This window comes from Heteronotia binoei, chromosome 1 (genome assembly GCF_032191835.1).
Source record: "Heteronotia binoei isolate CCM8104 ecotype False Entrance Well chromosome 1, APGP_CSIRO_Hbin_v1, whole genome shotgun sequence".
NCBI classification, from domain to species: domain Eukaryota; kingdom Metazoa; phylum Chordata; class Lepidosauria; order Squamata; family Gekkonidae; genus Heteronotia; species Heteronotia binoei.
Window position 1 is genome coordinate 154,149,134 of NC_083223.1, and position 27,164 is coordinate 154,176,297.

Consider the following 27,164-nt stretch of genomic DNA (forward strand, 5'->3'; position numbering starts at 1 on the left):
TGATTGTTTCATCTCTTTAGTTCATCTCATCTGCTATATAGCCTCCTTGAGAATGTTTACATTCTACTTTATAAATGTTGTATTGCTTCTAGACAATTAGTCTTTTTGTTACAGTTTGGCTTTCTGGTTGGCTTTGTGCTACAAGGACCATGTTCCTTGCTATTGGTGTGCTTTGTCCCTGCAGAAAATGGCTGGTTTGGAAGACAGACTTTATCCAGCTGAGGCCTCTCCTCTCCCTCACCCCCAAACCATACCCTCTTCAGACTCCACCACAAAATATGGAGGAACTTCCCATCCTCTACCTGGCAGCTCTATCTCTGGTTCCAAGGAATCCTTCCAGAAAGGCCTAACCAGAAAGGCCTGGAAAGGGTCCCCCCACCACCCGTCACCTTTTACTGACAGAACCCAGCCTATATTTGAATTCATATTCATATTTGAATTTTTACGAGTAATAGTGGGCATGGGTCCATCCCGTGCCTGCTAGTGCCATTTGTTCTGGTAGAAATAAGACTGGTGTTTGGAAATCTTAAACATGGCGAATGTATGCAAGCAATGTCAAGATGCTTTATTGTGGCTGGTAAATGAACAACTGAAGTATCATTTCAGTCTAGCATTGTTATGATTTCCTTTTAAATGTTTTATTATGTCATTCCTGCAAAAATATCTAGAAGTGCTTCAGCATCATTAAAGGTATAAATAAAGTATGAACTGTTGATTTTGGCTAAGTGGGTTATTTCATAAAGTTGGTGGAAGAGAAATAGATACCAGCTCACATAATTTTCTGTAAGTCTAAAAACTAACCAAGCGCTACTAAGCATTCTTCATGCAGAACGAAGTTGGAGTCCAGTGACATCTTTAAGACTTACTTACTTATTTTCTATATTTGATTTATATCCCGCCCTTCCCACCAAAGCAGGCTCAGGGTGGCTCACAACATAAAACCACAACAATTAAAATCCACAACGTTATAAAATTTAACATTCAATAATTAAAACAATCAAAACAATGTGGTGCTAGCATCCTTGATGTTATATAATTTCAGTGGCAAGTATTTCTTAAATTTTCCCTACAGTACAAGGCTCAGCGTCAGCTAAAGGCCAACAAAGTTTTATTCAAGGTATTAAGCTTTCATGTGCTGGCACATTTCTTCAGCATTAGAAGATGAAAGTAAAACTAAGGTTCCCAGAGGACCTCAAGTGGGCAACTTTGGAAATGATCTTGACAGAAATTGTTCCTTCACATTGGGAGATTAAGGAGCCATTGAAATGTTTGCCTTGTGTATGAGCAAGTTGTGTAGTTCTAAAAGATTCCCAGGTTCTTCATAATCACAGCAACAGAAACATCAAACAGGCTTCAAATTATATTTAATAGCAATTCACCAGCATTTTACTCCTCACAGGTGAAGAAAATAATTAGGATCTATACAGTCAGGTTAGAAACAATGCAATCCTGAACAGAGTTACACCTTTCTAAATCTATTGACTGCAATTGATTTAGAGGTGAGTAGTGCTGTAGCCAAGTTTGCCGATGACACCAAATTATTCAGAATGGTGAAAAACAGAGCTGACTGTGAAGAGCTTCAAGAGGACCTCCACAAATTGGGTGGGCAGCAATGTGGCAAATGAAGTTCAGTGTTGGTAAGTGTAAGGTGATGCACACTGGAACAAAAAATCCCAACTTCAAGTATAGGCTGAACTTGCTGAGACTGAGAGGAGAAAAGATTTTGGGATAGTAGTGGATAGTTTGATAAAAGCATCAACCCAGTGTCCTGCAGCAGTAAAAAAGGCAAATTCTATGTTAGGGATTATTAGGAAAGGGACTAAGAATAAAATGGCCAATACTGTAATACCCCTGTATTGATCTATGGTGCATCAGCATCTGGAATATTGTCTACAGGTCTGGTTACCATATCTCAAAAAACATTGCAGAGAGCTGGAAAAAGTACAGAGGAGGGAAGCTAAGAGGATTAAGGGGATGGAGCACCTTCTTGATGAGTCTGGGACTTTTCAGTTTAGAAAAGAGACAACTAAGGCGGGGGGCTTGATAAAGGTTTATAAAATTATACAGAGGGTAGAGAGAGTTGACAAAGAGAACATTTTCTCCCAAAATACTAGAACTTGAGGGCATCCAATGAAGATGATGGGCAGTAGGTTCAGGATGGACAAAAGGAAATACTTCTTTAAAGGACTTTTTTTGGTAGAAAAAACCCAGCAGGAACTTATTTGCATATTGGGCCACATCCTTGACACCAAGCCAGCTGAACTGTGTGCCTCTGCGTTCCTGCTCAAAAAAAGCCCTGCTTTTTTACACAGAGAGTGATTAAAATGTGGAACTTCCTGCCAGAGAATGTAATGATGACCAAAGGCATAGACAGCTTTATGAGGGGGATAGATAGATTTCTGTCAATGACTACTAGTCATGGTGACTGTGGGGAACCTCCACATTCAGAGGCACTTATCCTTGAATCCACTTCTGTGCACTGTCGTTGACCATCCAGAGGAGCCAGTTGGCCACTGTGCGAGACAGAATGCTGGACTAGATGGACCATTGATCTGATCCAGCAGGGCTCTTCTTATGTTCTTATGCACAAGAGAGCAGCCAGGTTCCCCTGGGAGTTCAAACACATATTGTCCATGGCTCTGTTCTCTGGCTTCTTGAGGACTCACTCCGGTCATGATTAATGCTGAAAGTTCATGAGAATTTGCAGAAGCCTTCCTGATTTTTCTCAGCAGACTTTGTCCCTGTCATGGGGCAGCCTGAATTTGCTAATGCTAAACCAGCTGATGCTGCTGTCAGTGACTCTGAAGCAGCAGAAGCAGGTCCCAGTACACAAGCTGGCAATGACAGACTGTGCAGTGGAGCCCTGTAGCTAGAGGCCACTGGTGGATCTCTTTCCAAGCCTCTCTTTCTGCCTCAGTTTCTCCAGATCAGCAACCATAGCCTCAAGGGAATGAACCTGCTCCCTGAGAGCCACGAGCTCTATGCAGCAAACACACATCCACAATTTCCACCCAGTTGGTAGATACTCATACAAGTGGCACTCTCTGCAAAACAATGGATAGCTCCTGCTCCCCTTTTGGCTTTCTACCTTCATAACTGGTCCTTCTTGATAGCTTGTTGCCTGATCTTAATTGCTCAGCTTTAATATCAAACATGGAGTCTCTCCAGCACCTTAAGCATGACTAAACTTGTGAAATCACATATCTGTCGATCCACAGTGATGTGGGGTAACAGGAGACAGTGGTTCAGTATGTCATGTGCCAAACCGGGTAGGCGCCAAGGAGAGTGCCAAAGAGGCACAAGCACACACAATGTGTATGTGCGTGTACATTCTTCTACCAGTTAAAAGGAAAGTAGGATGGGCACAGAAAAGAATGACAGGGGAGAGGGTTGGAGACCAGCTTTTTTGTCCCAGATATGATGTCTGAACGAAGATGTAGCATTCTCTCCATATGAAACAAAGGACATCCTAATAGCGACAGAGATGGATTTGGGGGAAAGGGGAAAGTGGACGGCACATGGAGGTCATAACTGAAGGAATCGAATTATGATCTTGACATCTCTGGATGCTGATTTTTGGCAACACTTGATTCTTTTATCAGGCTCATTCCAGAAATTGCTTGCCCCTACCTCCAGCTTTTGTGATCTCGTGAGGTATGGCCAGGGCTGGATCTAGGGAGGAGTGAAGGGGGTGCTTGCTCAGGGTGCCGCTGGAAGGGGGGGCGCCAAATAGGGATATGGAGCCCGTTCTATTCTATGGGCCCATAAGATAGAATGGGCCCACAAGGGGGCGTAATTTTTTAAAATTTTGCCCCCTCCTTCAAAGAACATGTAGATCCGGTCCTGGGTGTGGCGCTTTCTTCCTCCAGCCTTCCCCTTTGTCCTTGACAGGCTGGAGGGTTCTTTGCATCACCTTGACTGAGGCTGAATGTACACCAGGTAGGATGAAGACCTCAGCATTAGGAGCAGAGTTTATAGGTAACATTAAATTTCAAAATTCTAAATGCTCTGGGCCCAGGATGGTTAATGGGCCTGCCTGTCCAAAAATATGTTTTTAGAGGTGCCTTATATCCACTGGCAGTTTAATTACTTTTTGAGTAAAGAAGTGTTTCCTTCTGTCTGTCCTGTACCTTCTGCCACATCATCTTTATTGAGTGTCACCAAGTCCCAGGAGAAAAAAAAACTTCTATCCACCTAATGCATAATTTTATAAACCACTATTCTTACATGAAGTCCCAGACTCTTTTCCTTTTCTGGTAGAAGAGGTGTTCCACCCCCTTGATCATCTTGGTTGCCTTCCTCTTGCATACTTCAACTGCTCAGCACCTTTTTAACACTACCCCAAAATGCCTCATAGCTTTGCTGGTCTCAGACTATTAAGGCTGTCCTGTTCTTTCTTTTTATTTTAGATTTAAATTGCTGCTCTGTTTTTAAAATGTGCTGTTTTGGTCTATTTGTTTAAGTTATTTTAGCATAAATGTCTTTGAACGATAGGAAAACTGGGATAGAAGTAGTTTTTTCAAAAAAAGATACCTGGCTCGATAGAACGAAAGTACATTGAGATGCAGAGAATTGCGATCACGTGCATAAGGTGGTTTGTTGAGCAGCTGAACTGGTGGGTGACTAAAAGTGTATGACTAAAGGCACTGCAGAAGGAGCATCACCCACGCAGAGTTTAAAAAAAAAATCCAGGGACCAAAAAACTAAAAAAAACAACCACCCAACCCCAACTAGGAAAAGATTACAAGGAATATTAGCTGAAGGCACAGTTCACCCCTTGGCCCCAACAGCAAGACGTATCTTTTGATGTTTTAAAGAGCTTCGAAGGCTCGCTTCTGACGTAACACCAGGACTCCTTACTCGTTCGCTGATTGGCTCAAGAGGGAGGAGGCGGACACAGGCCGTCGCTGTTTGTGTTTAAACCTTCCAGCGGGAGGGTGGGGCGAAGAGCCCTCAGCCCGGGGGTGGCGATTCCTGGTTCGAGGGCGACCCCGCGGGGCAGGTCTGATCAGCCCGCCATGGTGCCGTCGCGATGCGTGAAGAGCGAGTATATGAAGCGCTACAAGGAGCCCAAATGGGAGGCGTGCGGCCCCTGCTACCAGGAGCTGCTGCGCTACCGCCTGAGTCGGCGCCTTCTGGAACAAGCGCACAGGCCCTGGTTTTGGGATGACTGGGAGCAGGACAGCGGCGGGTCGCCATCGCCTCCCAGCACTTCTAGTCCCCCGGCCGCCCAGCAGCAGCAGCAGGAGGAGGAGGAAGCGGCAGTGACGGCGGAAGTGCCCAGCAGCGAGCCTCATCCTGGCAGGCTGAATGGAGTTGGGGAGAGCCTCAGGGCCAGCCCGGCAGAACCCCTGCGTGCATCCGGTACGCCCTTATGCCCCTCCGGTAGGGGACGCGGACAGCCTGGCTGGTGGCTCGGGCGTTTGGCATGACCTTGAGCGACTCGCTAGCTGGCTGCGGGGACGCGGAGGGGAGGCGAGGCAATGGGGGGGGGGGGGGTGGGGGGGATCGGGCTGGCAGGATTGAGTGGTGGTGGAGCCGGGGGGTGGGGTGGGCGTCGAGAACGTCCATCCGTCCCTGGTTGCCACTGGATGTTGCTCTTTGAGAGAGAGGAGATTCTCCCCCTCCGGCTCTAAAACCATGAAATAGCTGGGCGAGGCTGCGTGTCCAGCTGCGCTCATGTCTGTTGCGGAGAAGAAGGAGGGCGCAGGGACCCGTAGGCGCTTCGCCGATTTGACGCCCGCCTCCAGTCGCCGAGCGTGTGATGAAGCCGAGTCGCCTAAGCCATCTGTCCCGCAGGGAACAGGCGAAGGCGGTTCTGCCCTTATTTCGCGGAAACGCACGGAGTCGCTTGCTGCTGCCGAGTACTTCCCCCTCCCCTTGGCTCCGGCAAGGAAGCTGGAAGCAAAAGGCCCACCCTTGCGAGATTTGAGAGGACGGCGGCCTTCAGTTTACGGATTTGGGGAGCAGGCGGTGGAGGGGGCTCTCTCTCACACTGCATGGGAGGCGTAAGGTGCTCCGCAGCTCCCGAAGCCTCATGGCACAGCGGCTAGGCGGCTGGTTCGCTTCAAACCTTCCCTCCTTTCTCCTGCCCCCCGCCCGCCCGCCCGCCCTCTTAGCCTGACGCAAGCGGCATCGCTTGGGAAGCCGCGCTTCTTGCCGGGTCTCTTGCCAGGAGGAAAAGAGACTGTTCCAAGCCCCGTGCTGCCGAGTCTTGCGAGTGCGCTTCAGAAACCGGGCCTAGTTTACTAGGAACGGCTGGATCAATGTTTTGTGCTTAAATAATCTTCTAAATGCACGATTAATTTCTGTCCGTTAACGAGACAAGATCTGTGCAGCATTTGTGTTCCTTAACAAATTCTGCAGAAACGCTGGAGTACTACAGTCTCCAGGCCATGAAACCAACTAAAATAATCTGCAATCAGATGGATCCCACTTAGGATACAGTATGCATAAGGGAACTGAATGGAGCTAGGTGTGTCTACTCCTGCATAGGACTGGGCTGCCAAATATGTATGGGTCCACCCTAGAATTTGTGTGTGTGTGTGTGTGTGAAGTGCTGTCAACCTATGGCGACCCCAGCCACAGGCTTTCAAGGCAAGTGAGAAGCAGAGTTAGTTTGCCAATGCCTTCCTTGGTGGTGTCCCTTCCAAGTACTAACACTACTTAGCTACTGAGATCCGATGAGATCAGGCTATATCACCACCAGGCCTTCTTCCCTCCCATCTTAGAATTCAGCTGCCTAAGAGGATGGTTGCCTCACTGTGAACAAATCAGAAACTTTGACAGTGTGTCAGATCCTGGCATAATCACACATGCTGACTGAGGGACATCAGCCTGCTTAGTAGGCTTCTGAATAGCCCCATTACAGTCAAGATAAGCAAAAAAGGTCTGAAAGACCACTTTGCCATAAGGCCTTTTGTTTTCAATAACATACACTCCTTTAAAAAGGTGGAATTTGCAACATATTAAATGTATTTCAGTGATGCTTCTGATTTTGGTGCTTTTACATCCATGGATGCAAAATGTTTAAGATTTGCTGGCAGCTCCTTAACTGTACTAGTGATTCTCTCATGGATTCATAGCTGCTTATGTAAGTTGTTGCTATGGTTTCGTGCATCTTAAAAACTGCATAAGCTTCTTGTTCTCCACTCCTCCCCCAGTTTCCCAAAAAGGCAGTAGCAAAGACTATTGCATGCCAACTGCAGGACCTGCAATGCCAGCTAAACTGGTGCGAGAAGGAGCTATAGTCCTTTTACAATTTGACACCCCACAGTCATTTTTGATCTGGCTTCTTGCTCTGAGAAAGCTCTGGACCTTGTTCTACTCCTTTCCTGATCATTGATTCCTTTACTGCTATATCCAAATGCATCTGTTCCCTTGGTAAAGAAATGTTGCCTTTCCCAACATGCAGGGTTAACAAAAGATATACCATGAAATCCAGTGCATGTTTGCAATGGATCCTGTGCCAAACAGCACTTAGTCTCAGCTGCAGTGTGGCTAAATGAAGATAAGAACTAAGTAAGTGAGCAGTGTTAACTGGCTGTTCCCTGACCTGACTAGTTCAATCTTGTCAGATCTTAGAAGCTAAGTGGGATTGGGCCTGGTCAGTGTATGGATGGGAGACCACCAAGGAATAGCAGGGTTGAAATGCAGAGGCAGGCGGTGGCAAGCAACCTTTGTCTCTTGCTTTGAAAACTTCACCAGGGATTGCTATAAGTCAACTGTAAAAAATAACTGGTTATCCTGTTTCATAGGCTAAAGCTAAATCTGTTTCTGACTCTCTCCAGAGGAAGAAGAGCAGGAAAAAGCTGAAGAGAAGGCTGAAATCAAGGATGCGGAAAAGAAGTCTGCAGGGAAAGAAAGGAACAATTCAACAAGTCATGAACCTGGTAACTCTCCAGGTCACAGTGCTTTGACCAGCCGAGGGGACAGACGACAAGCCAAAAGTCCTCAAAGGACAGAAATTCCAAAGGGAACAAAACACCCATTTGCTTTGTATGGCTGGGGAGAAAAACAGACTGATACAGGAAATCAGAAAACTCACAATGTCTGTGCATCTGCTTCATCAAATGAAGTAAGCCAACTTTAGCTTTGTGCTTATGACTGACTTCTTGTCTAAAATCTTCCCCCACCTCCCAAAGGTTCCCCATCACCATTCCAGTCTATTTCTAGTCCCTGCATTTCCTCTCTTGGTCTGCATAGTTTTTGCAACCTCAAGCTAGAACTCCCCTTTTGTCCCTTTGCGTGCCATTATTTGTGCCATTTTCAGCACATTAGCCGATTGAGAATTGACCAGGATACTACTCCATTTTTATGATTTTTCCTCTGATGTCCTCCCCCTCTTCCTGTGTGTCCGGGGCTGCTGGTGGAGATCAGAATCGTATTCCTTCTCCCTAATTGCCTGCCACTGCACATCCTCATGATCATTCTGAATTTATGTTCTGCAAGTTGCTACCATTTTTGCTATTCTCCTTAATGGAGGAACCGTGTTAGAAAGGATCGTAGTGTAGCGAGAATTCATTTACTCCACTGAGGCACTTGTGTATATAGGGTCCAAGCTGAATGCCTGCTTTGTTCTGGAACTCCAAATGTTATAGAATGGAATATCATAGTTAGTTCTGCCCTTGAAATCAGAACGATGTCAGCCTGTACATAACTACACTTCTGTGTTGATCATAACTGAAGAAGTGTGTTTGCATACAAAAGCGCATACCTTGAATAAAATTTTGTTGGTGTCAAGGGTGCCACTGGACTCAAATGTTTGCTGTTTCCTACCCACCTGAGTAATAATGAATAAAAATATAGTTCTGAAGATAAACTTAAGTCTTTTACAGATTACATTGAATTGTGCTTGCTGACACTGATTTAATGCAAAGGTGTTTTTTCTCTGTTTCTGGCTGCCATTTCAGTGCTGCTGTGGAAGGAACTCTGCTAGAAACATGGCTTATTCTTTATCTGAGGGAAAGAGTAATCTTTATAAAAACAGCAGGCAGTTAGCACCATGTGCCGCAAGACAGAATGAGCTCAAATTTAGCAATGGCCCAAGGGGTTGAAATACTGATGACTCCATCATGGTAGGCTCTTGGAACTTGAGTGACCTTGAAAAGCTGTAAGTTCTAATTAAATGCTGCTCGTTTGATGTGTTGGATTTGACAAAGTTTGTTCTTATACTTCTGACAGAATTATGGGAGAGATCAAGCAGAATCATAGAAATCAACTGGGCCTCTGATTAAGCCAAAGTGAATTTAGGTAGGCTTAGGCCATTGAAGCACTGACCTGGGTAGCCCATGCTGGCTTGATCTTGTCAGATCTCTGAAGCTAAGCAGAGAGTCAGCATTTTAAAGTTTAGCAAAATACACTGACTTGTAGTAATTTTCTTAATTTCTGATCCACTATGTATAAATTGCAAAAGGAGGTAGGGTATGTCTATTGCTTTGCTACTCTTGTTCAACGTCCTTTTAATGTTCAAATAGAAGAAGTCTGTCAATCCAGCAACATTCATAAACATCAGAAAAAATTCTTGGGTGAGCATATCTAAGGATAGATTTAGGGGTAACCCCCCCCCCAGTACAAAAATGAGGTGAACATGTACTTCACACATATTGCTCACTTTCTCTTTATGGTAACAGCTGCAGAGATTTTATGGGAACAACTGCAGAGAATTAATTATAACAAAATTATTTGGTTTAACTGTTTGCATTAAAAACAATCTTACTAGGGAATGAGCGTTTTGAAGAGGGGAAACATAAGGTACTTCAGATCCTCAGGCTAAGAGAATTCTACATTTGGATGCCCCTAGCAAATAATTTGCAAATTGAATATTCTAGAAAACCAGCTAACACTTGATTATCTCTGGCAGATTCATGAATCGGCATTAAGAGCAAAGAATAGAAGGCAAATAGAAAAACGGAAGTTGTCTCAGAGGCGGATTCACTCAGCAGAAGTAGAAAGAAGCTGGAGAACAAAATCTTCCGGCTCTGACAATCCCTGGATGACTGAATACATGAGGTGTTACTCGGCTCGAGCTCGATGATTCACAGCTTGATTGGATATCTCTGTTTTTAATTCAGCAAATGTTTTCCAGTGCTTTCAAGATACTAGTGCAAAGCCCTGAACTCCTTATGCAAGGCTTTTACAAAAGGATTTTCTAGTAGTTTGTTTTGTTGTTTGTTTCCCTCTGCAGTAAGCAGAACAGTTGGAGCCCTACAGATAGGAGCTGTATTTGCCAATATAGCTTCTTGAGAACTTCTTTTAAAATAATGTCTTTCAGGAGGTATTTCTATTGACTTCTGAAATATCTAGGTTTTTACAATGAACATGGGTTTTTTAATAAGCCAAAAACTCCCTGGAAGAATTCCTTGACTAATACACGGTCCCCTTATGTTGATACATCCTTCAACCCTGATACAGAGAAAAAGTGATCTTTAAGTCACATGAACATCTATTGGAAGAAAGTTAAATTGTAACTAATGTAAACTTTCTATATTAGGTGGCTGCTAGACTGTACAAAGAAGGCTGCTTTAAAAATTCTTTGAGGGGTGTTAATGCCATTGTGTTGTCATGTGATATAGACTTCACCCTGGAACAGGGTACATCTGCCCTTGTGATCTGCTTAACCAAACAGAGCCCTCCAGTGCTGTAGGATGGCTTTCCATGGCCTCACTCAGAGGAAGGTGGCATCCACTTGGTTTGGAGGATCACAAATTGTGCAGGCCAGTATGAATAGTCAAGATTCCCTCAGAACTCGCTGTTGGGGACTGTGGTTTTGAAATGCTTACAGGTGTTTTGAGAATTTTGAAGCTTTTCACAACTCTTGATAATGACTTCATGTTTACATTCCAGTTTTGAGTTTTGTGGCCATTAGGACTTGTCAGTGAAGTAGATTATAATGTGCTGTGATTGTATTTTAAGCTGCATTTCTTTGCTATCATAAACCCACCATACCAAATGACCAATATAGACAATCATTAACCAGTAGTGGTGGTCTGTTCAGTGACTGGACAGTAATAAGGACTTGTTGCCACTGAACTGGAATGTAATGCATTTTTAATGCTTTGTGTGGATGGACTAAAATGTATTTCCTAAACACTTTTGATATACAGTTTTCTGGTTGTTAGTGGTTTCTAAAATTCTGATTAGGACTTTGCTACTAGTCTGATCTAGCTGGTGTGTGTTCCATTTGGTACATGTAGGACTTGAGTAGACAGGGCAAAGCATATAACATATATCTGTTCCCCCTAAAAACAGGTCTGTATAGGTCAGAAGAAGAAGCCATCGGTGATTATAGAATGTGACAAATCTTGGGTAATGCTTAGTGTTTGTATCTTTATTGATCTTTTTAGTGTCAGACTCCAACCTGGTGATTTGCTTGAAAAAAAATTAGTGTCGGTATATAGAACACACTTAAAGAACCTTTATGGCCACAATAGCAGAATCTCTTCCAAGAATGTTGTTTCAGTAAAATGACATTTGAGAAGGTAACTTTTCTGTGTAATTGGTATTGATCTCCAAACACACCTCAGTAATTTTGTGAAATTTGAGCTGAGTTGTTATCTGTTCTTCCCAAGGATACATCAGGTACTCTGCCTAATATGAATAACTTGACCCTTCTCTGGTTGTGGTAGAAAGCTTTTGGCCTTAACTAATTTCAGTTTTTGTTCTATATTCAGGTACTCTTCTGGAGCTTTTCCATGGAATGATGGTATCTTGGCCCTTTGTCGTTCTAGTTCCATATCTCCCATATAGCTACAAAATTAAAGCACTGATTTTGCCTGAGGATTTGTAACAGTTTTTTGCATTGACAAGGAACTCAGAGGGGTGTATTAATTTTTTTTTGGTCTTATCCTAAAGGTTTTTTCTTTTCTAAATGAAAGGTAACATTATTTTTAAGTTGCCAATCTGGCCAATCAGATTTCACTTCCCAAAGTAGAACAATCATGAGGTTTCAACAGAATTGTAGCACTTTCCTTCTGATGAATGCTTGCTGAAAATAAATAGAAATGTGTAACTTAACACCAAAATTCTGCATATGGTTTTCTGAGAGAACATACTGCTGGTGGTTTTGCACATACAGCCACTATTTTTTTTAACCTTGATAATTTGTGGTTTTGGCAGAGCATCTTTATTGGGATTTATGAGTGTCATTCTAAACACACTTAAGAGGGGCTCACTGAAGTCATTGTAACTTGTTTATGAATAAACATGCTGAGGGCTGCCATGTTTGCAATGGAAAAACAGCCATCCTGACTAATCATTAGATAAGTATATTTGGAGAACTGGCGGCTAAATGAGATAGTGATGAAGATCTGAATTTCAGGTTGTGGTTAGACAAGTATGAGTATATTTTGTTAATACAACTGTAAAATGGAGACTGTCAATGGCATTTTTTAAATTGAGATATCTCCGTTTTAAAAACAGCAGTGAAGTTTTACCATGCATTTATGGTCCTCTTGTCTTTATTATCTCTGAAGGTTGGAGCAGTACATCCTTCAGTTGCCAAGTGCATGGAACAGTCTAGCTCACAAATATTTTACTAGTTGCAGTGAAGTAACAATATCATTTTCTTATCTGCTCTTCCAGCTTGATGAAGTATTGCATCTTTACACCATAATGAAGTCATGAACATTGAAAGGTCAGATTTCTCATTTCATGGCCACAGGGCTTTTTTTGTAGAAAAAGTCCAGCAGGAACTCATTTGCATATTAGGCTACACACCTGACGTCACCATTGTTTTGCCCAGGGCTTTTTTTGGTAGAAAAAGCCCAGCAAGAACTCATTTGCATATTAGGTCATAACCCCTGACACCAAGCCAGCCAGAACTGCATTCTTGTGCATTCCTGCTCAAAAAAAGCCCTGTATGGCCACATTTATGAACAATGGTGGGTTAGATCCACCATGTGGACCATGTGGAGATTGCTGGTTGTCATAGCTTTTTCATAGTTTTCATCCCCAGCAGTCTTTATTTCTAGGAACACAGGACTTATGAGGAATAATAGCCATATGGGTGGGAGGCTGTGGTGGAGAGGGACAGGGACAAAATTGCTTTGTCCTTTCTGTCTGTGAATCTCCATTCATGGAAGAGGAAGAAAGGAACATGGCCTGTGCTCTATGGGAGTACCTTCTAGCAATAAACTTTGCAGGAGAAGGGGAAAGCCAGAATGCTTAGTGATTGTTGACACCTTTTGGGATCCAAATTAATTACAGTGACTAATTCTTCATGGCTACATTTTATTGAAGTTGGTGTTTTTAAAGCTCTTTGTTCAAGCCCACTCTAAACTTGAAGCATCCTTCTCATTAGGGACCGAGCAGCTGCAAGGTGAAAGGATGTTTGATCTGGAGCACAAATTTAACACTGGTATTATTTATTTAGGCAATTTTTATTCCACCCTTTCCCAAAACGGGCTTGGGGTGGATTACAGCATTCTAAAAATAGTATAAAACAACAGTTAAAAACCAAATCAATGTGATCAATACAGTTTGTTAGATCATAATAAGTTATAAAAAGTTATAAATAGCAGTGGCATCTCAGTCTCTCTTATCATGGTCCAGAAGCGCCCATATGACATGTTCACCCCTTGTGGTTTCCATTACTGGCATGGAATTTTTTTCTAGTTGCAGTATCTATTCTCTGCTGCTTAGGGGAAGTGTCTCTGGCTCAGCCCACTGTAGGATCCTCTCCCTTCCTGAGAATGTGTGGTGTTCTTTGAGATGTCACCCTATAGTTTGAGAACCACTTCCTTTAAGCAATAGGTACTTTTACCTGTTCAGAGCCATTTCTGCATTTTTATTCCAGACTGCATTGGTACTGAAAAATAGCTTCTTGGTGCTTCCATGTGTAAGGGAAAGTACTGTTATTGAGCCAGAATACAACTAGGAGCATACACTGTCTACTAGCTGTATGTTAGAGTTATGTTTACATTTTCTCCCAAAAACATATTGGGTTGTGACCCTGAGATGAGCTGTGCAGGTAAGACTGTATGAGAAATGTTTGGATAGTTTTTTGGCTTTAACCTTGAGAAAACCAAATTACACCTTAGGAACCATGGCAGCAAAGTTATACAGAAAGTTGAACTTTGCTCCTGCTTACAATCCTAACAGAAAAAGGGGTGAGAGGTAGCTGTGAAAGGAAGCTCCCTCACTTAGATTTCGGGAACACTGAAATCACTTTAGAGAAAAGCTTGAGGGGGGAAACAAAGCTTGAAGCAATATGTGACTTAGAATGTTTTCAAGTAGTACCCTTTTTTGCTAATGTTTTTGTGTTGTTTATATTGTACCTTCCCTAACTTTGTACATGTGAATAAAATGAACTCTTGGCAATACTCTGAGTAGAAGAATAAGCAGGGTGAGTCTTGTGGATGTATTCAACCAAGGTTCTTTAAAGTGTAATTGCATAAGTTCGTAAATAATCACCAGCTACTGTCAAACAGGATCCTGAAGTGCAGAACATTTATCCTATCCTATAGATATAAAAGCCAAACCATACTAGTGAAGATTCACCTACCCTTCCTTTGGCTGAACTGTATGTCACTCATTCCCTCCAGCCCCAGGACAGATGAGGATTGGACCAATGGGGAAGTTGCCTTCTGTTATATCTTATCAGTAATACCTCCACATTAATCTTCAAAGCAGTCATTATTATGCTCAGTCACACAAGTATAAAACACACCTCACAGCTGCAATCATTTCCACTCCCTGCCCCTAACATATAGTCTTCTTAAAGAAACATACACCACATCTCCCCCTTTCCTCATGGTAATAATGTTAGGGAAACTGCTCTCAAAATGAGATTGGGGAATTAGAGTGAGAGACAGCTAGCCCCACAACGGAATCTTTGTTATCTGTGTATACGAGGCTCAACCGATCAGAGAGTCAATGCTCAATAAAGAACTCTAATTTAATAAAATCAATTGTGGTTTATTTGAAACAATAGTTCGTTCACACAAGGTACAAAATCAATCACACATTCATACAGGTCTAGGAAAAATAGAGAGATCGATAGGGGAACATAAAGGAATTGACATACAGGGCAATACTACCTCTCGCAGACTCCAATGGAAGGCTCCGATGGCGACGAATGAGGAAATGGGGGAAAGGTCCCGAAACTGATCAGGAATCGGGGGTGTTACTACCCAGCGGGAATGGGGGTTTACTGAGTAGAAGGCACACCTGTGGGTAGCTAGTCCACAGGTTATATAGAGTCACCTTAGTCCTGAGGGGATGGGAGGTGACTGGGAGTGGTAATAGGAGGTTCTGCTGATGACCAGGAAGGCTGGACATCGGCTGGACCAATGGTGGGTCAATGGCGACACCTGATTGGGTGTGTGCTTCAACCAATGAACATCACCTTCATCCTGGGCATCCTGGAAACTTCCAGGTTGCGACAGGGCCTGGGGCGGCTCCGTTGGTATCAATGTGGGAATGACTGGGTGATTGGGAGGAGATGGGATTAACTGGAAAGGGACAATAGAGAATCAGATATGCACCTAGGTATTCCGGTGTAGACAAAAGGGCTTGGTGGTATCAGGAGAGATCCTTCCTCTTTCTCAACTCTCCGGGGTGAAGACAGTTGTTTAGGAAATCACTGGGCAATCAGGATTAATAGTGGAGCCATTAATCCATTCATAGACTAGGTGGGTTGCTTGCGGGCTAGGAATGACTCAAGGTGTGTACGTGAGGTTCCCACATAGAAGGAATGAAGCTCAACCAGGCAGGAAGATGGCTACATGTGGTGTTAGCAAAACACAGTGGTTTCCATGCTTAGCGCTACACACCGTTCGCCTGGACAGCTCCGTGGCGGCGTAGCCTCCTCCTTACCATGGCGGGTTCCACGCGATGGCGGGGAAGAGTTAGAGCGCGGCTGCAGACACTCGGTGCCTGACTCAAGCGCTCCTATACTTGTTAATAGGTACACGGGAGTCTTATGTAGTTCCTGGGTAGCTTCACTCGCATTCACTGGCCAGGCGGATGCAAGCTTGCTTCTCCAGGCGCCCTGGCAACCTTGTTTGTGACAGAGGGGTCATTTTCTCACAGTTCCCCCCCTCGAGACTGACGTCACCGTCTAGTGGCAAAGTCTCGTAGGTACAACTGATAACAAACAAAACGGGGCTTCGGTAAGAGGGCGGTAAGCCCTTGAGGCGTGGGGTGTCTACTAGGGAATACCGGCTACCTAAAAAAAAAGGTTGGAGCCACTATCTTAAAACTACTCAAAAACACAATTTAAAAATGCCAATGGGCCATCAGATCCTTCCTTGGCGTTCATGCTTACAGGGAGGCCTTCTGGGATACATTGTACATGTTCAGTATTTCATATAGCATTATTAAAACGCATGGCACAAGTTCACAATACACAGTATCTGAACCAAGGGTTCATACAACAGTATTAAAATTCATAAAGACACATAATAAAAACCTCATAATACAAAGTATTTGGATTTAAAAGTTACTTAAAAACAGCATACAGCAGTATTAAAATCTATAAAATAAAAAAAAAAGCATGGTAAATCTCCAAATACAAGGTATTTGAATCAAGGGTTACTTAAAAGCAGAAATCATGTGTGCAGCCTAGACCGGCTAGGCTGCCATAATTGATCAGACATGCAATAAACATTTCATATTATACCCGGATTCCCAAGACGAGTCATTTAAAATCACTGGGTTACATTTCATACATATATATAGTAAAACACAAATCTTATCACTATGCTAGTACATAATTCATCTGTCTGACCTTTGGTCTTCGGGTTTCTTCTTCCCCCCCCCCTCGATAACTTCCACGCTGGGGAAAGGAGAAGTTTCCCTTCTCATTTAGCTTGTCTGTAGTCTCCTTCTGGAGGGGAGGAGGCTGGCGGCGTCGAGGAGTCTACGGCGGATATCCCACCCCCCCCCTTGTATCCAGGCTGCCCATAGTGAAGCCAAGTCGTACATGGAGCATGCCCAACACGGAGGCCTCCGATCCTGCTCGGACCCGGTCGGGGGCCCGTTCACATGGTCTGAGGAGATCCTATCTAGAGGGATCTCCAGGGAACTTATGTAAATTTAAGGAACAATGGGGTTCTGGGAGAAGTTTTTTTCACATTTAGACATTGTTTATACATGTTTAGAATGACATTTAGCAAACTCTGTCACAGCATTTTTACAGGACCAACTTTCCTAATGAGGTTACAGTTCTCTCCGGCCGACCTTGGTTTGACTCCCCTCAACCTTGGAGTACCTCGTTCCTCATGCCTTCCCGGTTCTGCGGAAGGGGAAGGCATACGCCTGGAAGTGCAGGCCTTTGGAGCAACACCCCGAACCGGGGAGCACGGCCGCGGAAAGGCCTCTCCCATGTTGTAGGTTCGGGGAAGTTGACCCATTGGCCGCTTTCCCCATTTTAATCTGGAGCCCGTTTGGGCTCCGGAGAGCCAGCTTTAAGCGTGGCTCTCTTTTAGGGCCTATTGGAGTCCCTCCCTGACTGGGAGGGGGGGACTCCCCCTTTACTTGGTAAAAGATAGAAAACATAAATAAATAAATAAATAAAAAAAACATTTTCACAGGGAAACCTTGGTCCATGTTGGTATGTGGCCCAAGGATCCTTGCCTGTCAATCAAATTCTTGACCGGCAGGGGTGGGATCTAAGTTGCATGGTAGTCACCACTTCCTGCGAGGTCGTGCCCATATCATGATGCCCATATCCTGTCAGTAGGCGTGGGATATGTAAATTATTTCTTGAAAAGCGGCTTGGGAGATTTCTGCCATTTCCCACACTAATCTGATAGTGTAGTGGAAACCATGGGGAGGAGTGTGTCAAGTTGGGCCAGTCACTCCATTGGGTGGGCTTCTCCGAACCTGCACCATTGGAGAGGCCTGTGCCCGGAGACGCCTCTTGGGAAAGCTTGATGAGATAGCTCGTCAAAGGGCTAACTCGGCTCCCTCGCTCTCCCACTCCATGCTCCTTGGTTCGGTATTGTAATCTCTCAAAAAGCCTACTCTAATTTTTCACAGCCTGCCCACCCAAGGGCGGGCACCCTTCTTTTGGTCAAAAATAGATGCATAATATCCCACAAACATAGATACACATGGCTGGTGGGTCGAAATCCCATTTTCTGTTACTTCTCCCGCCCGGGAGATGGCAACGGGTAGACTGACACGTCATGTCTTCCGCTGAGCACTGCCTTCTGCTGGCAGACAGGGCGGTTTACAGAGGCGCCAGGCAATGAGGACATTCAGTTCATTAAGTAGTCCAAGTGGGAGGCACATATGCAAATACTCTTTTGCCTTGAAATGGGTTCTTTGGGCCATTGTGGGGCACCCCCTTTTTCAGAATCGCCCCAAAAGGTTTGCGGTCATGCTTCAACGGTTTTACACTATTGGGCACTTCTTACTTGTGGGGAAAACCAGAGTCACCGTGACTTATAGGTGCTTCGGTGCGTTTGGCTCTCCCGGTGGGGGCCGAGTTCAAGCATTCTGCCTGGTCTCGTGTGCGCCTTTACAAACTCAGGGTGCCCCTGCAAGTATGGCACCTGGTGCAGAGTCTGTTCTGGCCCCCTGAGACCCTTAGGTGGGCGGAACTTTTAGCTGGAGCTCCGTGCTCCGGAGGGCAAGTGTCAGTGCCTGCCCTCTTTTAATCCTCGGGCTGCTTCGGCGGCCCAACCTTCTCGGGTGAAAGATAGACAAGTTTTCATAACAACAGTTCATTACCCACATAGGGTGTTGGATCTCTAAGTCCCAGGTGTCCCCAGTCCTGTGCCTTGGGTTAGTGCATGCGCATGGTGTGTTTATGCAGATGAACTAAGCCTAAGGCATGTTGGGAGTGGGGTATTATGAACTATTTTTCAAATATATGGACCTAGGTTCGGTCCGCTCTTTGAGGGGATAGTGGCTTGTGAACGGGCCATAGTTCAGGTGTACTGGTCCCAAGGTCGCTCTTCACCCGCGCTGCCTTTTCAATCTAAAAGGTAGCTGGCGGACCTAGGGTGCCCGCGGGAGGTGGCTTTTCCTAAGCTCCTCGGTTCGGGTGCCCTTGCACAGCCTGAGTCCCTTCCACAGTTATGTGGGTAAGGGCTGCACGCTCAGGCGTCCCAATGGGTCAGAACAGTGGCTGCACCAGGTTCCTGATGCTTTGAGCGTCTGCAACTTCTTCCCCTCTCCGTTCCCTGTGTTCCTTCAGGATCACGGAGCGCCGGAAGAGTCACAGAGCTCAAACACTGGACTGCTGGGAGTCTCTCTGGGTCAGAACAGGTTCTGTCCCAGGGTCACTTCGGGCCTTGTAGTGATGGATCACTTGGTGGGACTTTTATCTAGACCATCAAGAAGCGATCCAACACTTGCAAGAATGCCCTGAGTTTGTTCTGCTCAATTTGGGCTTCCTCTCACCCCGTTCCCCTGGGCCAACGAGCCCACCCTTTACTTGGTAAAAGATAGAACTTCCCATAGGAACAGAGCTAGGGGCTGGAATATACTGACATGCATAATGTAAAGGCTGGCTGTGGGGACTACATTTCCCATCGTCCTCCGCTTCCCATCCCAAAAGTTGGAGCATGTGCTGAAGAGATTTATGCAAATGCCCCAAATCCATGGTGATCTGGGAGCGACGGGGCAGTGGAGTCTTCACCCTTAGAACCTTGTTCAGGGGTGAGCTAGGAAGGGGGAAGTTTTCCAAACCCATACACAGGGTGTAGGGATTTAAAATATAGTGTGGGCAGAGCCTTCATTTGACTCGTTGTGACCCTACAGCTACTTGGTGGAATCGAGGCACCAGAGGGGGATGATCCGGCGGCTTTAGCCTGTGACCCGACCGGTCCCCGCTGTTGTTAAACATGTGGGGCTGCAAAACCGGGGGTCCCAGCGGGCCTGTTGAACTGAAGCGCCTGGCGCGATCCAGTTCAGATGGGAGCCTGAAGTGGCAAAGCAGGGCACGCACCCGATGGGAGTCTTCCAATGAAAACTTCTGAACCCTCGGGTGGCAGCCCTTGCAAGCTCTACCTTGCCACTGCTGGTCCGCTCTCCACGGTTCGGTTTCGTCGCCTTTCTCCCCTCTCCCTTTCCCTTGGGCTTTACAGCCCTCCCTTACAAGTAAAAGAAAGATCTTGGAAAAGGAATGAAGAAAGGGAGCCCCCCCCCCCTCGCACAAGTGGGGAAGGGATTCAAGGCGGTACTTAGGGCTTTTCTATGACGAGGGGACGATATCTCCACATGGTTTGGAGCTCGTCCACCTTCTTGAGCTGCTTTCTCAGCCAGCACCCCAAGACAATTATTGCAATGCAGAGTATAATCTGGAAGACCAAAATGACTACAATGGGGTGCAGGGCTACGTTAAGTATCGCTGACCCAGTAGGGCTCCAGCCAAGGAGCGCGTCAAGGAACGAGTGCTTTCCCGTGTCCTTGATTTGTGTCAGTAGCCCGGAGATTTCCTGTCCATCATGTTTAACCACCATGGACGCTGTGTCTCCGCTCCTCTTGATTTCCTGCAAGGTCTGTTTTAAAAGGGGATGGGACAGCAGGGATCTAATCGCCCGCAGCCCCATGCCCAGAAAAACTGGCTGAATGAATTTGAACAGACTAGGGGCCAGCAGGATTTCCTCCCTAGTCCATATGGGGACCGTGAATTCTATATCGCATCCCACAATGGAAGATAGGTTGCAGAAACATCTGTTGACATCTGGCAACATGGGTTGGATGTGGAAAGTATTTATGATGAGGTACTCACAATATGTCCTCACGCAAGCACACCCTCTTCCCAAGTACACAAAGGCAGAGGCATTCTCTTGCCTAAGCGTATATTTGCATTCCTGAGGGGAGTCCCTTAAGGGGTTCACGCAGGGGTGGTGAGTTTGTAGAGTCTGCTCATCACAAATAAATCCCAGGTTGTCTTTGTGTACACATGCCTTGAGATCCACAGCTTCCCAACTTCCGTTGTCATTCCTGGCCCATTTATCTGAGTCCAAGGAATACAGAACTTCGGTAGGTCCCACTTGCAGCCCTAGTGGCACAACGGGGTGTACATAAAAGAACCTTTGTGCAGTGGGCATCAGGATGAGAAGTCTCAATTCCTGCCTGTCCACTGAGAAAGAGGTATTCACCAGAGTCCACCAGGCTTCCAATTCCAGTTGTGGGGTGGGAATTTCTGGTCTAATCAACTGCTTGATTTCCAGAGGAATATTTCCTTCCGTGGCCTGCCTGATCATGCCCATGGTTACTGCTAAATTCATAGCTTGAGCCTGAGTGCATGCCAGCGCCAAAGAAATATTTAACTGTAGTGATTGAGTGCCTCTCAACAGCAAGGCAAAATCTTTTTCAATTTGGTTTTCCCAATTTACTAAAATGGAGCTAATGGAATGCTGGACTTCAGAGATGGTGTGGAAAGAGTCATTGATGGGTTTTCCCAGCTGGGAAATATAGGAGGTAGCGTAGGCAAATTTATTTGCAAGGGTTTCTATATTTATAGAATCTAAAACCGCTACTCCTCCAGCAACTGGTGCAACCCAGTCTCCTACAGATCGTTTCAATCTGCGAGGCGTGTTCCCCACCCATAACTGCAGCCAAGCCTCCCAACCCTTTTTACTGGGTTCCAGGTAGGGAGCACATTGTGGCAATTTTTCGATGGTATTTAATCCCGTCAGGCTGACCCTGATCTCCTTTAATACCATCTGTGGCCGAATTAAAACTTGTTCCCTTATATCCCGCTTAATCACATGGGAGCCAATTATGTGAGAGTTGGCACTTAATGTCCTCTCCGCGTCTGGAATGAGAGGGTTGAATTGGAGCTGGGTAAAATTCCCTATTGTGAGGGTGTAGTTTCCTTCTTCCGATGGAAGCTCTGTGTTGAAGGTGCCCAATTTGGTGAATTTCATTCCCATCGCGGACTCCCGCTGGCATAGAGGGTCTATTACCATAAACCAGTCAGGAGGTCCCTGTGTTCCCAACTCCGAATCAGTAACAATCCAATTTTTATTTGACCATGCAGTCAGCTGGTAGTGATGCGTCTCTCCACTAGGTGTCTGTATTGAGAACGCAAGCGGCTTTTCTATCCTAGAGCCAATTGATAATATAAATTTGAAAGGATTCTTTGCGCTCCACACTGCGGTCGACACGATTGCAATTTCACAGTATGGCCCCATGTCCTCAGTAAACCCTTTAGAGGCTGGAGTAGCGCTAGGAGTTATTGTGGGAGTTGTTGTTAATTTCCGTGGGCCCTTTGGGACATAAACACAATGCATTGGCACTAGGGGTCTCATGGTATCCTCATGAGAGAAACAGTACAGTTCCTGCGTTAACATTCTGGTCCCAGCACATAACAGAATCATATTAGGTGGTCTGACCCACTCTTCATCACAGCTGCGAAAGTCATAGCTGCTTCTGGGGAGTCTGCTGTCATTTTCCCCATAATTAGACTTTATGACTTTGCACAGCATGATTTCCTTGGGATATAGGCTTGTCTTACATCTCCAATGAGAGAATGGGACTATAGTGGGCAATACTGCTCTATCAGCTGTACATTCCTCCTGCATTAACATCAACACTAAATACATTGTATACATCATTGTTCTCACAAATCTCACCTTCACATTCTGGTAATCCATATTGTGTACCTGAAAATAAAAGATAAGATTGCGCTGTAGACCCTTCTTGCTATTTCTATAAGCTTGAAGGAGTCAAAGTACTAAGACAAGGTTGGGGAAGAGGGGGAAAGGGAAGGAGCAATTTTCACAGGAGAGAAGAAAAGAGAAAAAAAAACTGTTGTAGTTCTGAAAGTACATGTTTGTGTTCTGAGTTCTTTTTCTCCTGCACTCCCCCCCTAGATTACTGTGGACAGGTCTGTCTCAGGAATCTTATTCCTATACTTGGACTTGTTCAAGTTACACCAAGGGTGAGGAATGTGTCACTTAAGGGAAAATCCACCGGTTCAGGGCAGGGCATGACAGAGATTTGTCGGATTTCGGCTCTTCTCTGCGGCGGCGCCCCTTCAGGTTGCTGAATCTGATTAGGGTTAGCTGGCGCAGTCCCCTTCCATTCCTTGAGTTGGGAACAATGGAAGTACTTTCGCCAGGTTTCCCCGTTCTTTTTCTGAATTTCTACTTGGTAGACTGCTGGGCTGATCCTCAGTGTTATCGGGACGGGACCTAACCATTTGGCTTCCAAGGAGTGCTCGTTTTGCGAGAATCTCCTATATAGCACTAGCTGGCCTGGATCCCACACTCGAGGATTTTTAACCCAGCCTAATCTCTGGTCCATTGTCTGCTGTGTTTTTCCTAGTTGTTTAGCTACCTCCAGGTGGATATTGTGGACCTCCGTGACTAGCGATTGCACCCACGCGTCATTCACAACCACCGGCATCCAGTCAGATGGAAGTTGTGTTTTGAGCCAGAAGGCTTCTGGCAACACCATTTTCCTTCCTGTCATGACCATATGCGGTGTGTGACCATGGACGGCAGTAGTTCCCCTCAGCGCCATCAGGATAATGGGTAGCTTCTCGTCCCAATCCCTGCCTGTGGATTTCACTACTTTCCGTAGGGCTTCCTTGATTGTCCGGTTAGTCCTCTCAATTGCCCCTGATGCCTGGGGGTGCCCGGCAATGTGAAACCGCTGTTCCACCCCCAAGGCTTTGCACAATTCCTTTGTGACCTCCCCGATGAAGTGTGACCCCAAATCCGAGTCCATGACCCTCGGGATTCCCCACCTCGTCCATAGGTGGTTAAATAAAATTTTAGCAGTAGTAGCGGCAGTATTATGTTTACAAGGGAAAGCCTCCACCCATTTGCTGAAAGGATCGATTACCGTGAGGCAGTATCGATTCCCTCTGGCTGTGCGGGGAAGGGGGCCGATAAAATCGATTTGTATACGAGCCCAGGGTCCCTCTATTCTTTGGTGCTGGATGGGAGCTTTGGGTCCTGATGTGTCGGCATTAACCATAGCGCACGCAAGGCAATTATTAACCCACTGTGCTACTTCCTGGCGCATGCCCGGCCACCAGCCCGTCTCCTTTACCCGTTCCAAAGTTAGAGTTGCACCGCGGTGTCCCTGCTCGTGCACAAACTTGATTAAATCCCCTCTGACTTGCAGGGGCACAATCCAGTGTTGCTCCCCCTGGCTATCTACTGCCCAGTAAATGCCCTCTTTCTGACTGATGGTGTATTTCCCCGTTTCGTCCTTCTGGGCTCTGGCAAGCTCCAGGATTTCTGAGTCGTCTTTCTGGAGCTCGCCCAAATCCATCAGGATTTCCCTCCCCTTGCTCTGGTTCCGGGTGGTGACCGGGTGTAAAGGAAAGGTGGGGGGTGAGCGGAAAGGATTGCTGTCTGCGAATGCAGCTTCTTTGGCAATAGCGTCTACTCTATTGTTCCACATCCCTTCCTCTGTATATTGTCTCTGATGTCCCTTAACGTGAGTCACGTATGTGGAGTCAGTTCGCGCCTCTATTCTCTCCGCTATTTGCAGCCATTTCTGAGAGTGTGCGACTGTTTTCCCCTCGCTATTCTGCCAATTCTGTTTCTTCCAAATGGGCAGCCAGGCCGTGATCGCCTGCACCGTCCAATGAGAATCTGTAAAAATGGCTAGGGGAACATCCAAAGGCTCGAACTGGAGGATTGCTAGCACTGCTTCCACTTCTGCGGCTTGGCTAGAATGAGGGCGGACGGTTCCTTTAAGGACTAGGGAATCCCGCACTCTAATGGCGCCGTAGCCGGTTCGAGCTGAGCCGTTTACATGGAAAGAAGACCCATCGCAAAACCAACAAACAAGCTCTTGTTGTCGGGCTTCTGCTAGGGTTATCCCTCCATTAACTGGCCAGGGTATATGCTGTACCACTGGCAGCGGACACTCATGCTCTTCCCCTTCAACTACGAGGCCATAGGGCGAGGGCGGTTCCTTTTGCTCCTTCTGGAAATCTACCCCTCTATTAGTTAACGCAAGCGTCCATTGGGCGATCCTTTGGTTCGAAACTTGCCCATCTTTAACTTTCCCGGAGAGAATATACTTAAGAGGGGAATGAGTAGTTTGAACTACCACCCTTGCTCCTCCTATTATAAACTCCCAATGGGTTAAACTCCAAACCAGAGCGAGGCAGACCTTCTCGCAGGGGGAGAATTTTTCCTCCACGGAAGTAAGGTTCCTGGAGGCGTAGGCCACCACCCTCTGAGATCCCGCTCGTCTCTGGATCAGAGTAGCCCCCAGACTGTGCTCCGAGATAGCCAATTGAATGAAAAACGGCTGGGTAACATCGGGGTGGGCAAGCGCCGGAGCCTTTGCGAGGTCATTTTTGAGCTCTGCAAAAGCCTTTTGCTGCTCCGGTCCCCAGTACCACTGCACGTCTTTCTTCAGGAGCTCATAAAGAGGTCGGGCTTTCTCGGAGAACATCTCGATGAAATCTCGGGAAAAGTTAAAGGTGCCTAACAAAGCTCTTAGTGAATGGGGGTCTGTGGGGGCGGGGAGTTTAGAAATCACTTCTACTCTCTGTGAATCCGGTGTTCTCCCTTCTGCTCCTAGTGTGATGCCGAGGTACTTCACCTCGGTCTTCACTAGCTGGGCTTTCTCCCTGCTTGCTCTAAAGCCTGTTTCTTGGATGAGGGTGAGGACCTCCTCAGTGACCTCCCGGACCTTCTCCTCTGTCTCTGCGTGGATCAGCACGTCATCTACATAAGTGAGCACACAATCCTTTGATCCAGGCAGCAGTCGGTCCCACATCTGCACAACATGCGCGTGACAAATGCTTGGGCTAGAATGGAAGCCCTGCGGTGTCCGCTTGAACACGTACTGTTGGCCGCGGAAGGTGAATGCAAATTTATACCAACAAGATTCGTGCAGGCGGATCGAGTGGAACGCGTTGGCCAAGTCCACCACGCTGTAAAATTTAGATCCCGCTGCAATGGCTGCCACAATTTCGTTGTATTTAGCGACCACCGGGGCCACCGGGGGAGTCACTGCATTGAGGGCTCTGAAGTCCACTGTCATCCTCCAAGTTACTCCATCTGCCTTTAGGACCGGCCACAAGGGGGCATTGCAGATGGACTGCATTGGGAGGATGACATCCCACTTCAACAGACCCTCAATAGTTTTCCCTATTCCTGCTTCCGCCTCCGCGGGGTATTTGTACTGACGCTGGGGAGGAGGATCTTTGCCCTCTATGAGAACACAAGCGTTTCTCACAGTCCCACACTCCGCCTTGTCAGTAATCCATACCCCGGGAAACTTTAGGGTCCATAGATCTCCCGTTACTGAACATACAGGGAAGGGAGCTTTTAGAGCTGCACATCGGTGTATAGCATTAATAAAGTCCGGGCCTCCCGGGATGTGCCACAGGAGTCCGTTGGCTAAATCTACAGTTAAATGGTTTTTCTTTAAGAAGGGGGCACCAATCATCCCATCGTCTTCTCCTGCATTGTTACAGGCTCTCATGCTGGCTTTGAGTCTCCCTACAGTGATTGGAATCTTTTTCCAGATGTGTGAGAGGTGGCTTCCTCCCGCGTACCCGGCCAGTTCCAGAGTTTTATCTGTCTGGGTTCCCTGGGTAACTAGCGTTGGATGGAGCACGCTAATCGATGCCCCTGTGTCTACTAATAGAGTGGCAGGTTTAATGTTCCCTGGAGCCCCAATGCCTGCCTTTACCATTGGTCTCCCCCAAGTGTCTGGCTTAAGTTTAGCCACTACTCCTTCGGGGAGATTAGTGGGCCCCGGGCACCCCTAGCGCAGACCCTGTTCCTCATATTCCGGACCGTTAACGACCGTCTGCTGCTGGACCGCGGCTATCGGAGCCGGGTATAACTGAACAGTGGGGTGCATTGGAGGGGGTGGATGTTGAACTACTGCAGCTACGGGCGGTGAGTACCCTTGAGGTGCTGCAAAATGGGATTGGGTTGGTGGAGGTGGGGGAGCCGACGGCTGCTGATTTCCCCACCCCTGCATCACTTGTTGTTGCCTTTCTATCAAAAGTGCAGTGGGTGCTAGATCCATATTGGTCATGTCGCACCCTGCATGGAGTAAAAAGTTCCAGAGCGCTTTCCTCTGAGTCTGTTCTCCGGGCGGTAGCGAATTCCAAAAACGAGCTCGCTCGGCCTTTCTGTTATAAGAAGGCTTGTACCCCCGACTCTGATTCTGCAAATCTTGATATGCCTCCCCATAAGGGCCCGTCATTGTATTAGGCTGTGGGGCTGGAGGCGGCTGCACTGCGGGAGGAGGAAAAGGGGCCGAGGGCT

At 46.3% G+C, this 27,164-nt stretch overlaps 1 protein-coding gene across 2 annotated transcripts; it reads left to right on the forward strand.

Moving 5' to 3' along the window:
• The first annotated feature begins 4,912 nt into the window (after window positions 1–4,912).
• CCSAP (centriole, cilia and spindle associated protein) lies at window positions 4,913–12,023 on the forward strand. 2 transcript variants are annotated; one of them, XR_009555624.1, is made up of 4 exons: window positions 4,913–5,364; window positions 7,791–8,077; window positions 8,913–9,112; window positions 9,863–10,146. XR_009555624.1 is itself a non-coding variant. In XM_060242883.1 (3 exons), exons 1-3 carry the CDS (start codon window positions 5,019–5,021, stop codon window positions 10,034–10,036), a joined length of 807 nt encoding a protein of 268 aa, XP_060098866.1. In that variant the 5' UTR covers window positions 4,913–5,018; the 3' UTR covers window positions 10,037–12,023. The 2 variants fall into 2 exon arrangements, 1 of the variants encoding a protein (XP_060098866.1); XM_060242883.1 differs by lacking the exon at window positions 8,913–9,112 and having other exon boundaries at window positions 9,863–12,023.
• Window positions 12,024–27,164: the final 15,141 nt, after the last annotated feature.